Source organism: Ctenocephalides felis, unplaced genomic scaffold, assembly GCF_003426905.1.
Source record: "Ctenocephalides felis isolate EL2017-DRISC unplaced genomic scaffold, ASM342690v1 CF-g0.4_SCAFFOLD_03571, whole genome shotgun sequence".
Classification (NCBI taxonomy): Eukaryota; Metazoa; Arthropoda; class Insecta; order Siphonaptera; family Pulicidae; genus Ctenocephalides; species Ctenocephalides felis.
Window position 1 is genome coordinate 61,316,028 of NW_020539725.1, and position 15,612 is coordinate 61,331,639.

A 15,612-nucleotide genomic window follows, 5' to 3' on the forward strand; every position below is an offset into this window, starting at 1 on the left:
ATTACGGTCTTACGACAAGTCGTTTAATTTCCAAAAATTTAATTTTAAAAAGTTTGTAAAGTTAGTGTCGTTTTTTGGCGTTTGTCAAAATTATGACTTTCGTCGACGTTTGCTCAAAAATGCCTGAACCGATTTCAAAAATTGAAAAGCCAATCGACGTATTTTGATGTGGATTATTTTTTCTAAGTTTTATGCAGCGATCCGTTTCTTTGTAATTTAAAAAAGTGTTAAACTTTTCGTCCACATTTAACCTCAAACTACCGAACCGATTTTGAAAAATCAAAAACTGTTTGAAAAATATTAGTTAGGAATGATATTGATTAGTTTTAGTTGAAAATCTACCGAACCGTTTTCTTGTAATTCACTGTTGAAAAAAAAATTAAGCCGATTTTTATGGAACTTTTTTTGGCGATATATATCATGGTCTTTTAGAACTTACTGAAATATTACGGCCTTACGACAAGTAGTTTAATACTAAAAATTGATCAAAGTTTGAGAAAATGAGTAGATTTTTTGGAGGTTTGTTAAAATCAAAAGTTACTAACACACAATAGCTGTCATTGAGATTCATCAAATGGCTTTTAAATTTCTCACAGGCGTTTTTGAACAAATGTCGATGAAAGGTCTAATTTTATCAAATGTCAAAAAAAAAAACGATTCCAATTTTTGCAAACTTTGAAGAATCTTTAAAATTAAACGACTTGTCGTAGGGTCGTAATATTTTAGTATGATCTACAAGACTGTGGTATCTACCGTCAAAAATCGTCGACAAAAAATTTTTTAACACTGTATTACAAGAAAACGGCCCGCCCGATCTTTACCAAAAACTAATCAGCACGATTCCCAACCAATATTTATCGAACGGTTTTTGAATTTTCAAAATTGATTCATAATTGCGGGCTAAAACGTAGACGTAAAATTTTTCACTTTCCTGCTATTTATAAAGAAACGGCTTGGCCGATCGTCGCACAAAACTGACAAATAAAAGTCCTCATCGCGATACATCGAATGGCTTTTAAATTTTTGAAATCGATCCAGCCCTTTTGGAGAAAACGTCGATTTACGGCAAAAAATCTGTTCACACACACACACAACACACATACTTTTTCTAAATTTGGTCTCATTCGATTCAGAATGGCTTGAAACGTCGAGAAAACATAAAATTAGCGAGTCGGATTTTTTTATGAAAACATAAACTTCTCCTTCGGGAAGTTAAAAATGCATATAAATTTGCACAAGGCAGTTTTCACCACTCTAAATTCTTCTGAATTTATATTTTTAACTTCCCGTAGGGCAAGTTTTAGTAATCGCAAAAAAATCGAAAATGAAAATTTTTGCATTTCTCGACGTTTCAAAGGTTTCTGAATATTTTGGCATACCTTAGAAAAAATGGATGTATGTGTGTGTTTGTGTATGTATGTGCGGATACAATTTTTCGTCGACGATTTCGGGAACACCGATCAACCGATTTGAATAATTCAAAGAACATTCGATTCGTATTTATAAGGAGACGTGCTGATTAGTTTTTGGCGAAGGCAGGTCTAGCCGTTCCGAAGATACGGGGCAAAAAGTGCCAAAAACGGTAACTCAGTTTTTAAGAGAACGGAGCGTCCGATTTTAATAATTCAACAAACATTTTATTTGTATTGACAAGGTGAAGAACCGATCAAATTTTCATGAAGGCAGGTCTAGCGGTTTCGGGGATCTAATGAAAAAAGTAAAAAATAATGCCATTTGGCGGTAAAAATGATCATTAGACATATGCACATCAAATTATCAGATATTTTTTTAGAGATTTTAACAATAAGTATAATTTTGGTTTACATTTCTATGGGTTCCGTACCAATGTTTACGCGTTAGACGGCGACGCGGCGCTTACGCGCTTTGATATTTCGTCTTTATGCAGTTAAAGCAGTACGATTGCTTTGAAAAAAAGTTTAGATCTTCCAAAGTATGTCAAAATAAAGAAAAATTTTTTTTCCAAAAAAAAAATTAAAAAAAAAAATGAATTTTTTTTTTTCAAAAAAAAGTAATTTTTTGTCCAATTCATAGTTTCTCAAAAATCTTATTTTTTCAAAGTAAATTTTTTTCAAAAATGTTAATCGTTTTTAAAAAAATAATAATTTTTGGTACGGGAAGTTCCAGCAATTTGTTTTAAGGCACGATGCCTTAATTGCTTTAAGACAGAATTCCACTTACAGCTAGTCTTGTAAGTTTGATTATATTCTTAACAATTACACAAAAAATGCAGTCCGAACATAAAAATTAACTAGCTGTAAGTGGAATTCTGTCTTAAGGCAATTAAGGCATACCGAGGCACTTTTTGCCCCGTATCTTCGGAGCGGTTAGACCTGCCTTCGCCTAAAACTAATCAGCACGTCTCTTTATCAATACGAATCGAATGTTTTTTGAATTATTCAAATCGGTTGATCCGTGTTCCCGAAATCGTCGACGAAAATTTGTATCCGCACATACATACACACACGTACATACACACACACACACATACATCTATTCTTTTCTAAGGTATGCCAAAATGTTCAGAAACCTTTGAAACGTAAATATATATATATATAAAAATTTTCATTTTCGATTTTTTTGCGATTACTATAACTTGCCCTAAGGGAAGTTAAAAAAAACAAATTAACATTGAAAAATGTATCATACTCACATATGAGGAGAAGTCATAAAGTTTGATGACTATTCAATTACGTTTGATATGAAAAATACTAATCAAAAATCAAAAACGGTCATTTGTTTAATTACAATTCAATCGTCCTTTACAGATGTATCAAAGTCAAAGACATTTCTGGTGAGTTTCTGTCCGGTTATTACGAAGAATACGATGTCCGATACATGTTTTGTCCTGAAGAAGGTCGTACCAGCAAAGGTTTAATGGATCTCACGAACGATGTAAGATGCTCAGAGCAACAAGACTGCTATTCATGTGTTCAAAATAAATTCGACTGTGTCTGGTGCGTCCCCGGTGACCAGATACATCGTGCAGGGTGCTACAGAGAAAAATGCAGAAAAGATGTCACCACAATTTCGGATTGGAACAGGAGAAAGATTAAGGATTTGGATGAGTGTCCGAGTGATAATGCACCGATTTGTAAACAGTTGCATACTTGTCACGCCTGCAGGGCTAACCGGGGAAAATGCTCATGGGATTATGAGAATCCTAAATGTAGGGCTGTGGAGAACCGGACCATTGTTGGTGAGTACTGGTATTTGTAAATAAATAGTAGGTTAAGGGGTACACCTAGTGTGAGATTCTCAAAAAATCGAATTTTGAATTTTTCCATATTTCGATAGGTTATACCTTCAAAAATAACGTACCAAAATTTTAAATCGATATCTTAAGTAGTTTTTGAGTCACAGCCCCCTGGGAAAGATAAAAACTAGGTGCAAGTGGCATTTAGCCATAAGGCAAGTTGCTTGAACTTCCCGAAATGTGTAAGAATTGACTTAATCAAGCCAGAAAAATTATCCCTAAAAGACTACCTTAAGTAGTGATTTATAGTTTATTAAATGTTTAATATTATTAGTTTTTATTTAAGTGGCACAACTAGTGTAAAGTTCTCAAAAAATCGAATTTTCAATTTTTTCATATTTCGATAGATTATACCTTCAAAAATAACATACTAAAATTTTAAATAGATATTTTAGATAGTTTTTGAGTCACAGCCATTTAAAGAGTATATATATAGTGTATAGTATAAGGATCGTTTTATCTTCAAACGCGTTTTTCTCGAAACAGCATTTTCCGAATTTGCTGCAGCGTTTACTCATAACCAAATGATCCGATCACTATCGAATTTTTTTTTAATGTTCTATATATAGTTCTCCGTACAATGACCTATCGATTTTTTGATCGGATCAAAAATCGAATTTTGGCAGTCCAAAAACTACCAAAATTTTGGGTAAAATTCGACTTTTTTTAAAAAAAACGCCGTCATTTTGTCAATTTTTGATTTTTTCTATTTATTGTAGGTCATTTTATAGACAATATTATCCAGTTTAACGAGATTTTTTTAGGGTGAAAAAAAATGAAAATTTTTGCATTTCTCGACGTTTTCAAGGTTTCTGAACATTTTGGCATACCTCAGAAAAAATTAACATTTCGGGCGCACGGATCAACCGATTTGAATGGTTTAAAAAACATTCGATTCCTATTAATAGGGAGATGTGCTGATTAGTTTTTGGCAAAGGTAGGCCCAGCGGTTTCGGAGATACAGAGCTAAATGTTAAAAAAATGGCAGCGTCCGATTTAAATGATTCAAAGAACTTTCTGCTTGTTTCAACAAAATAATTGGTTTTGAAAAAAAAACATTTTGTTTCTAATTATTTTTTTTTTAAATATTTTTGTAATTAATTCAAAAAATGACCCAGGCTAAGCACAGTCTAAGCGTCACTCTGGTACAAATGTTTACCCAAGTTCGTTTAGACTGTTTATGCACCGGAGAACTAATCTAGAATTAAAAAAGAGACTCTACTGATGAGCAAACTAATCTAGAATTAAAAAAGGGACTACTGACGAGCAAACTAATCTAGAATTAAAAAAAAGAGACTCTACTGACGAGCAAAAGCTAAAATATACAAAAAAGAGAGTCTACTGACGAGCAAACTTAATCTAGTATCAAAAAAGGGACTCTACTGACGAGCAAAAGCTAAAATATACAAAAAAGAGAGTCTACTGACGAGCAAACTTAATCTAGTATTAAAAAGGGACTCTACTGACGAGCAAATGCTAAAATATACAAAAGGGATTCTACTGACGAGCAGACGAGTATTTCAGTTTGCTCGTCAGTTTATATAATGCAAAATATAGTTTGCTTGTAAGTAGAGTCCTTTTTATTTTCATGTCTGGTAAAATACAGTTGATGATGAAAAATACTAAATACAAAAATTCAAAAAATCACCCAGGCTAAGCACAGTCTAAGTGCCACTCTGGCACAAAATTATTTGCAAATGCGTTTAGACTGTGACTATGCGGTAGCACTTTTTCAATTTTGTGTAAATTAGGCAACTATTTTTTTTTTTTTTTGAAATTGAATTTGAAATGAATTGACGATTGTTAATGTTCTGGAAATAAATTGATTTATTTATAATTTACATTTGATTTTCTCAGATATAACAAGCAAGATAGCAAAAATAATGAAAGTTACAGTATTTGTAATATCACGTTTAAAATTTCTCGAATATTTTACGATGCCATACACCACTAGTTTTTTATTTTTATTGTAGGTCATTGTACAAACGATATTATCTAGTTTAATAAGAATTTTTTTAAATTATGTTTTATCAACGGAGAAGGCTGCAATCACTGCAGCAGTGAAGGATCTTTTTTTCTTTTTTGGCGCCGCCGGAGATTGCATGTCATTTCAAAAATATTTAATATTTTATTTCAAAAATTTTACTGTGTATTCTCAAAACATGTATAAACATACCCTCAAAATTTCAAATAGAAGGATTCACTAGTTTTTTTTATAAATGACCTTTGTATAGCTTGTCACAATAGGTGTGCCCCTTACTATAATTGTGTAATGATTAACTTTGTTCTAGCTATTCAACCGGCAAGTGTAGATATTTTATCGTCTTCTGTGGGTCATCCTTCAGTAGAAATCTCTGGAGGAATTGATCATCCGTCTTTACTAGAAGGTGGGGCCTTAGAACATCACGTAAATGCACCTACGTCAATGCAATCAGTGGCGACTCCTCCATGCTCGCCGCCTTGCTCAGAGTTATCATCTTGCCACAATTGTACGCAGGAGGAATGTATATGGTGTCAGAATGAAGGTGACATATATATATATATATATATATTATATAATTGACATATTTATTTGTGCGTCTTGTTTATAACATTTTGGTTTTTTAACAGGTCGATGTGTTGATAAAAATGCTTACACTGCCAGTTTTCCTTACGGACAATGCAGGGAGTGGACTACAGTCACCAGTCGGTGTAGATCAGCTGTACAAGGTAAAGTAGAATATTTATAACCAAACTAGTGGTGTATGGCATCGTGCCTTAAGGCAAATTGCTGGAACTTCCCGTACCGTAATGAAAAATTCGAGAAATTTTAAACGTGGTATTACAAATACTGTAAGGTTAATTATTTTTGCTATCTTTTGTTATATCTGAGCAAATCAAATGTAAATCATAAATCAATTATTACATTAACAATCGTCATTTCATTTCGAATTCAATTTCAAAAAAAATAGTTGACTAATTTACACAAAATTAGAATATAAAAAAGGGACTCTACTGGCGAGCAAATTATTCAATAATCTAGAAGAAAATAAAAAAAGGACACTACTGATCAGTATGATTATTAAAGAATCTTTAATATAAGAAGAGTCTCTACTGACAATCATTGAATAACCTAGAAGAAAATGAAAATGGACTCTACTGACGAGCAAATTATTACATAATCTTGAATATAAAAAGAAACTCTACTGACGAGCAAATTATTAAAAAAATCAGCAAAATAAAAAAAGGACTATACTGATCAACAAGTTTATTAGCAATTTAAAAAAATAAGTCTCTACTGACGAGCAAAATAAAAAATGATCTAAAAAATAAATCAAAAATTATAATTTTCCATATTATCAAAATTGAACAAGTGCTCCCGTATAGTCACAGTCCTAAACGCATTTGCAAATAATTCTGTGCGACATTTTCACTTATACTGTGCTTAGCTTGGCGGCATTTTCACATTTTTCAATAATTTTCATAAAATTGGAAAAGTGCTCCAAAGTACATAAACAGTCTAAACGCACTTGGCTAAACATTTGCACTAGAGTGGCGCCTAGACTGTGCTTAGCTTGGGTAATTTTTTGAATTTTTGATCCAAAATTACAAAAATATTTTATGGAAAACAAAAAAAAAATAAAAGGAACTTTACTGATGAACATATTGAAATGTCAATACAGATAGAGACTTAACTGACGAAAATATTAAAAAAGGGGACTTTACTAACAAGCAAATTAAAGTGTCAATAAAATTAAAGAACTCTACTGATGAGCAAATTTAAAATATCATTACAAAAAGGGATTCTACCGACGAGTATATTAGAAAAGACGAGCGTATTACAATATCAATACACTAAAGAACTTTACTGACGAGCAAATTAATATTTAAGTACAAGAAGGGACTCTACTGACGAGCAAATGTAAAATGTCAATGCTAAAGGAATTCTACTGACGAGCAAATTTAAAATTTCAGTACAAAAAGGGACTCTACTGATGGGCAATTGAGAATGTCAATAGAAATGGAAACTCCACTGACGAGCAAATTAAAATTTTAGTACCAAAGGGACTCTACTGGCGTACAAATTAAAATGTTAATAGCAAAAAGGGACTATACTGACGAGCAAATCAAAATTCTAATACAAAAAGGGACTCTACTGACGAGCAAGTTAAAATTTCAATACATTTTCAAATAATTTTGTGCGACATTTTCATTTATACTGTGCTTAGCTTGGCGGCATTTTCACATTTTTCAATAATTTTCACAAAATTGAAAAAATGCTGCAGTACGTAAACAGTCTAAACGCACTTGGGTAAACATTTGTACCGGAGTGGCGCTTAGACTGTGCTTAGCATGGGCAATTTTTTGAATTTTCAGTCCAAAATTACAAAAATATTTTTGTAAAATTTTTATGGAATATAAAAAAAGATGTAATAATTTTTTTATCTTCAAAAGCAATACAAGCAGAAAGTTTTTAGATCATTCAAATCAGACGCTCAATTCACTTAAAAACTGCCATTTTTTGCACATTTAGCTCTGTATCTTCGAAATGGCGGGACCTGCCTTTTCCAAAAACTAATCACGTCTTCTCCCAATCATTACAAATTGAATGTTTTTTAGATCATTCAAATCGGATGATCCGTTCTCTCAAAAACTCGAATTGTATTTTCTGTACTCTTTGCTCCGTATCTCCGTAACGGCTGGACCTGCCTTTGCCAAAAACTAATCAGCACATGTCCCTATCAATAGGAATCGAATGGTAAATGAATCATTCAAATCGGTTGATCCGTAGGCCCGAAAACGTGAACAAAACACACACACACACACATCCATTTGGTTTCTGAGGTATGCTCCTTAAAAATGTTCAGAAACCTTCAAAACGTCGAGAAATGCAAAAATTTTTATTTTCGATTTTCGGCCCATTACTGTAGAATTTATGTTAAAAGTTTATGTGAATAATAATACAACCGTTATTTATTTATTATTTATTTATTTAAATATATAGCCCACAGATTTCTTCAAGAGGACTCAAATATACAATTATTTGACATAATGAATAACAATTAAAATATATACAAAATTACAATATATAGTTATTAATATGAAGTGCTTAACATAAAATTTCATATAATGCAGAATGTAACAATAATATTTATAAACAGAAAATAATGAGATATTTGAAAGAAAATAAAAAGATTAACTCGTGCAGATGGAGATTATTTGATTAGGTGAAGTGTTGTGAATGTCTATTTCATTATTAATTAAGTTGAAGTTAGAGGACATTAGTAAAATTGGCGAATTTAAGAGAGAATTAGATTTAGGGGTAGGAGAAGGATAAAAACAGACTGACTGATTATATATTTTTTAACTAATCACATTCATTACAAACATTATTAACAATCACTTGTTTTACATAAAACAAAAGACAAACATATATACACAAACATAGTAGACAGAGAGCGTTTAGTATCAAACTTCAACAATTACTATAACTAACCTACGGGAAGTAGTAGTACTAAATTTAAATGAAATTTGCTTCAATCCAAATCGCCATTTTGCACCTAGTCAACTTATATTTTTAACTTCCCGTAGGGCAAGTTATAGTAATCGCAAAAAAATCGAAAATGAAATTTTTTATATATCTTTACGTTTCAGAGGTTTCTGAACATTTTGGCATACCTTAGAAAAAATGGATGTATGTGTATGTGTGTGTGTGTGTATGTGTGTGTGTATGTATGTATGTATGTGTGTGTGTGTATGTATGTGCGGATACAAATTTTCGTCGACGATTTCGGTAACACGGGTCAACCGATTTGAATAATTCAAAAAACATTCGATTCGTATTGATAAGGAGACGTGCTGATTAGTTTTTGGCGAAGGCAGGTCTAGCCGTTCCAAAGATACGGGGCAAAAAGTGCCGAAAACGGTAGCTCAGTTTTTGAGAGAACGGAGCGTCCGATTTGAATAATTCAAAAAAATGTCACTTGTATTGACAAGATGAAGAATCGATAAAATTTTCATGAAGGTAGGTCTAGCGGATTCGGAGATATGGAGGAAAAAGTAAAAAAATGAGCCATTTGGCGGTCAAAAATGATCATTAGACATATGCTCATAAAATTATCAGATATTTTATAGAGATTTTAACAATAAGTATACATTTGTTAACATTCCTATGGGTTCCGTACCAATGCTTATGCTTTAGACAGCGACGCGGCGCTTACGCGCTTTATATTTTGTCCCTATGCAGTTAAAGCAGTACGATTGATTGCTTTGTAAAGAAAGTTCAGATCTTCCACAATATGTCAAAATAAAAAAAAAAATTTTTTCAAAAAAAAAAAAAAAAAATTAAAAAAAAATTTTTTTTTAAAAATTTTTTTCAAAAAAAAGTAATTTTTTGTTCAATTTATAGTTCTCAAAAATCTTATTTTTTCAAAGTAATTTTTTTTTTCAAAAATGGTAATCGTTTTTAAAAAAATAATAATTTTTGGTACGGGAAGTTCCAGCAATTTGCCTTAAGGCACGATGCCTTAATTGCCTTAAGACAGAATTCCACTTACAGCTAGTTTTTTTTATTTTTTTTCCAGGTGAGTCCCAATGCACATTCTATTCAACCTGTGGTCAATGTCTCGGAGAACCAGCTTGCGGCTGGTGCGACGATGGCTCCGACACTGGCCTGGGGGCTTGTGTAGCCGGTGGTGCTTCTGGTCCTCATCAGCATCCTGCCCCAGAAGTCAGTTTAGGAACTTGGGATGAAAGGGTTGAAGACGGGAAGCACAGTTGGTGTCCTGCAGAGAGGTGGCACTTTACTACTTGCCCGAGGTAAAGGAATTAATTCATATAGGAGTTGAAAAAAAAAGAAGGTGCCATTAAGATATATGCATATTAGGATGGTCCTTAATAAAGACGAATTTTAATTTCCTTAATTTTCGAATTTCCTTGCTCCCAGGGGCTCAAACGGTTCCAAATTGCTAAAAAAACAATTCTCTGAAAGTTTTAGCTCTTAATATTAACGTTTAGATCAAGGGCGAGCAACCTTTTTAACCCACGGGCCAATTTGGTTTTCAAAATTTTATGGCGGGCCGCACGTAATTTATATATATATATACTAGCTGACCCGGCGAACGTTTGGCCACAGGAAATATTTTTAGAAAATCATTAGTAAAAGAAATGACTAACTAATTCTGAATGTATAAATATGTGGTATATAAATGAAAGGGTCAGCTAACACAAATTACATTGATAATTTACGCACTACAACGCTAAAATACTAACATAAGGTAAAAGACCCAGTTATTGACCCTGGCCCAGTTTCTGACCTTTTCAACTTTTTTTGGAATTAATTAAAAAACTATACATTTAATGTGAAAATAAATTTTTTCCTAATTGACAGTAATTTATTCTATGCCTCATTAATGTCAATTAAAAAAATATAAAAAATATTAACTAAATAAAAAAAAAATTTTAAACCAAAAGTGACTGTGGAAGCCATTTTTTAGCTTTAGTCTAAACAGTTTATGTAAGGAGCTACGACAATTGAGTTCGTGCACTAATTATGATGTAAGTACGAAAATCTAACTAAAAATATACAAATAAGTCAATAATTAATTAAAATTTATTTTAAATATTTATAAAACATATTAAATTTAGTTTTATTACTGAAATTTGAGGGTCAATAACTAGGCTCAATTTTAAGTGTATGTCACAGTTGTTGACCCTGCAATTCTAACCTTCTAAAAGCTAGGTTATCTGTCACATGTTTTTAGTCACTTGTTCATTAAATGTAAAAATAATAATATTTATTGTTATCTTATATTTTTTTTTTACTATTTTTCGTAGTAAAGTGATAAATTTACATTTAATATTCATTGGTATAAATGAAAGATTGTATTTAAATCTTGTAAATACATCTTTTAAGTGATGAAATTATTAATAAAAAAATGTCAGTTTTATCAACGCTTAAATTATGACTGTTTTAGTTTACTAATATTTTATTATTATACAATTATACAATTACAATTAATTAAATGAAAATTAGAAGAAGAAAAAGAATTGAAAAAAGCTGAAAGGTCCAAAAATAAAGCCATCAAGGAGGCAGAAAAAATAATTAAAAAAGAAAAACTTGAAGAAAAAAAGAAACAAAAAGCTCTTAAAATAAAAAAAAAGTCCAAGTAATTTAAATAATTAATTTTAATTTTTTTGTTTGTGTAATATGTTATAACAAGACTTGAACTATTTATACGTTAAATTTTAACAAACTGTATATTTTTAGAATAAATATTTAATTTATTTATTTCAATAATAATTTCAGTTTATTTAAAATTAGTAAGCACTTCATAACCTAATCATGATTAAATTTGAGGGTCAGAAATTGGGCTACGGTCAGGGTCAGAAACTGCCACACGAAGAATTCTGAGGGTCAGAAACTGGAGCTCTTAATGTCAATTTTTAAAACGTCAATTTAAAATATAAATTTAATTCAAATAATTTTTTTATGCACATTACTTTATTTTAAAAATCCTAAACTAATAGATAAAATTATAATTTTCTTCATTAAGTTAAGTTTTATATTAATTATTATTGTTTAACCTCCACCGTCACTCTAAAAAGGTCAGAAACTGGGTCCCTTACCTTACATACATATTTGAATTAAGTTATGCTATGCTTAGCGAAACGAGTGAGATTTCAATCATTCTGAAAAAAAATTTCAGTTTTATTTTCAGATTTTAATATTAAATTTCTAATATTTTTGCTAGAATTGCTCCTTCTGCAAGACATTCAAAAACTATATACTTTTATTGCACATCGGGAAATGTTTGTACAGTAGGTTAAGCCTGCAAATCAGTTAATTTTATCAGAGGTAACCATTTCGTTGCCAATATCGAAGAATTGTTTTTAAAATGTTGCAGCGAATAGAGCGGATAAATTTAAGCTTTTTTATAAGCTCAGAAAAATATTGATCGAATTTCAATTAAAAACGTTCACAAAAAGAGCGATAATAGTTAATTCATCGATTAACGAGCTAAATAAAAAATGATTGGACTACTAAAATGACTATTATAAAATAATGAAAATTTGGAGTTGTATGTAGTTTTCCATACCGCATTAAGAAAATTAAAATAAAGAACAAAATTTGACAAAAATGTTACGCTCGTACAACCCATGATAAAAATAAATTGCTTTTTCTTTTTAAATAAAACTAAATCTTTCTCATAAGTTCAAAAGTCTGAACTAAAATTAAATCAAAAGATTTGTCGACTGAGGGCGCAAATAATGTAATTGCGACAAAATTACAAAATTGCAACAAGAAAAGTACAAAAATACAAAATTGAAAAAAGTATATATTTTATACAATTACGAGTATATACTATAAGTATTTATAAATATAAATACAAAATAAAAACAAATAATAGTTAAACAAAAAAAAATAATTTACTTGAAAACCTTGATAAGAAATTTGGCACTGCTTTTTTATATAAACTAAATTTTAAATTTTGTTCTTTTTTTAATGCGGAAAGTAGCAACACGTATGCAGCGATTTACTCATTGTCAGTTTTGATAGGTGGTAATTTTTTATGAATTTTATGGTTGAAATTAACACAGGTCCACAAAAAAAGTTGTCTGGATTGGGTGTAGGACATATGTTTTCCAATGTATTTTCAATGTACTTTTACCGCTGAATATAATAAATCTATAGTCAAAATTGAGACACAAAATATAAAAAAAAAAACATTTAAAAACTGGCACAATCTTCGATCTTGCATTTTTTTTCTGAATGAATGAATTATTATCTAGCGACTTTTCTTTTGCGGACTTGTGTGCGAACAGCACACATACGTGCTTCCAAAAAAATAATTTATCATAATTTGATTTGAGTTTTTTTTTTCAACAGCGAAAATTTCTCAGGGCTGACATGAGATTTATTAAAAATTGCGATGTTACTGAAAAAAATAATTTTTTTAAGTCTGTATTATTTTGCATGGTAAATGGCGAAGAAAACATTTACATGAAAACAGCTGTTTTGTTAGTTTTGACCATTTGGAATCACAATTAAAATTTGTTCACATTTTCTTTTTCTGAAAATGAAATGTGAAACACAAGATACTAGAAAAGATATTATTCTTTATTACCAAAATGACGAAAGTACTACAATTGTTCTTTCATATCCAAAAACAGTTGTAAATCGTCATTTGGGTGGTATACTCTTTTAAGCATTGCATCACTATTGAGCTAACGTACTTTAGTATTGAAAAGCACAACCCATATTCACGCTCTAAATTGTCAGGAAGTTTGTAAATTCACGGTGATTTAAATATTGTTAAACTAATATTCATTTTATCAGGAAATGCTATTTCTGCGAACAACAATTTTTACCAGTATTTGATTGACAACAAAATTGCCTTTTAGCCTTTACAGCCGTATTTGATAATATATCTAGAAAAAAGAGTCTGTTGTTGAGAAATGCTTGGCGGGCCGCAGAAAAACCTCCGGCGAGCCATGGGTTGCTCATCCTTGATTTAGATAGTGTGCAATTCAATCAAACTTTGTATGGAAATAGCGCTCTATCTAAAAGACAATATTAAGAGCTAAAACTTTCAGAGAATTTTTTTTATCAATTTGGAACCATTTGAATCCTTGGGAACAAGGAAATTTGAAAATGTCCATATTAAGGACCACCCTAATATATTTATTAACTTCCCGTAGGGTAAGTTATAGTAATCGTCCAAAAATCGAAATCAAAAATTTTTACATTTCTCGACGTTTTGAAGGTTTTTGAACATTTTGGCATACTTCAGAAAAAATGGATGTGTGTGTGTGTGTGTGTGTGTGTGTGTGTGTGTGTGTGTTTTGTATGTCCGCTTTTTTTCGTCCACGTTTTCGGGCGCACGGATCAACCGATTTGAATGGTTTAAAAAACATTCGATTCCTATTGATAGGAAGATGTGCTGATTAGTTTTTGGCAAAGGCAGGTCCAGCCGTTACGGAGATATGGAGCAAAGAGTGCAAAAAAATAGAAAGCGAATTTTTGAGAGAACGGATCCACCGATTTGAATGGTTTAAAAACATTCGATTCCTATTGATAGGGAGATGTGCTGATTAGTTTTTGGCAAAGGTAGGCCCAGAGGTTTCGGAGTTACAGAGCTAAATTTAAAAAAAATGGCTGTTTTTGAGAGAACTAAGCGTCCGATTTAAATGATTCAAAGAACTTTCTGCTTTTTTCAACAAACAATTGATTTTGGAAAAAAAAATTTTTTGATTCTAATTTTTTTTCAAAAAATTTTTTTGTAATTTTGGACTAAAAATTCAAAAAATCACCCAAGCTAACAGCAGTCTAAGCGCCACTCTGGTACAAATGTTTACCCAGTGCGTTTAGATGTTTGTGTACTGGAGCACTTTTCCAATTTTGTGAAATTATTGAAAAATGTGAAAATGCCGCCAAGCTGAGCACAGTATAAGTGAAAATATCGCACAGATTATTTGCAAATGCGTTTAGACTGTGACTATGCTGGAGCACTTTTTCAATTTTGTGGAAATTTGGCAACTATTTTTTTTTTTTGAAATTTGATTCGAAATGAAATGACGATTGTTAATGTTCTGGAGGTGATAAATTAATTTATTTATAATTAACTTTCCGTAGGTAAGTTATAGTAATCGCACAAAAATCGAAAATGAAAATTTTTATATAACTTTACGTTTCAAAGGTTTCTGAATATATTGGCATACCTTAGAGAAAATTGATGTATGTGTGTGTATGTGTGTGTGTGCGTGCATTTGTGTGTGTTCAGATACAAATTTTCGTCGACGATTTCGGGAATCGGGATTGAAGCAATTTGAATAATTCAAAAACATTTTACTTGCATTATCAAGATGAAGATTTGATGAAATTTTTATGAAATTAGTCTAGCGGTTTCAGAGATCTAGTAAAAAAAGTAAAAAAAAAATAACATTTGGCGGTCAACAATAATCATTAGACATTAGACATATGCACATCAAATTATCAGATATTTTATAGAGATTTTAACAATGAGTATACATTTTGTTAACATTCCTATGGGTTCCGTACCAATGCTTATGCGTTAGACAGCGACGCGGCGCTTACGCGCTTCGATATTTAGTCTCTATGCATTAAAGCAGTACGATTGCTTTGAAAAAAAGTTCAGAATTTCCAAAATATTTCAAAATAAATTTTTCAACACTAAAGTAAGTTTTTTGTCAAAAATTTATATAGTTTCCTCAAAAATCTATTTTTTTTAGAGTAAATTTTTTAAAAAATGTAATCTTTTCAAAAAAAAAATTATTTTTGGTACGGGAAGTTCCAATTTGCCTTAAGGCACGATGCCATGCGCCCCACTAGTTTTCTA

The 15,612-nt window shown here is 31.1% G+C and overlaps 1 protein-coding gene across 1 annotated transcript in view; it reads left to right on the forward strand.

Moving 5' to 3' along the window:
- The window catches only part of LOC113386433 (attractin-like protein 1), a 56,471-nt gene that overhangs the window by 21,398 nt on the left and 19,461 nt on the right, over positions 1-15,612 (forward strand). The window contains exons 9-12 of the mRNA XM_026624214.1: positions 2,787-3,217; positions 5,566-5,799; positions 5,885-5,983; positions 9,838-10,072. Coding sequence (XP_026479999.1) covers positions 2,787-3,217; positions 5,566-5,799; positions 5,885-5,983; positions 9,838-10,072 — 999 coding nt within the window. The remainder of the gene's footprint in view (positions 1-2,786; positions 3,218-5,565; positions 5,800-5,884; positions 5,984-9,837; positions 10,073-15,612) is intronic.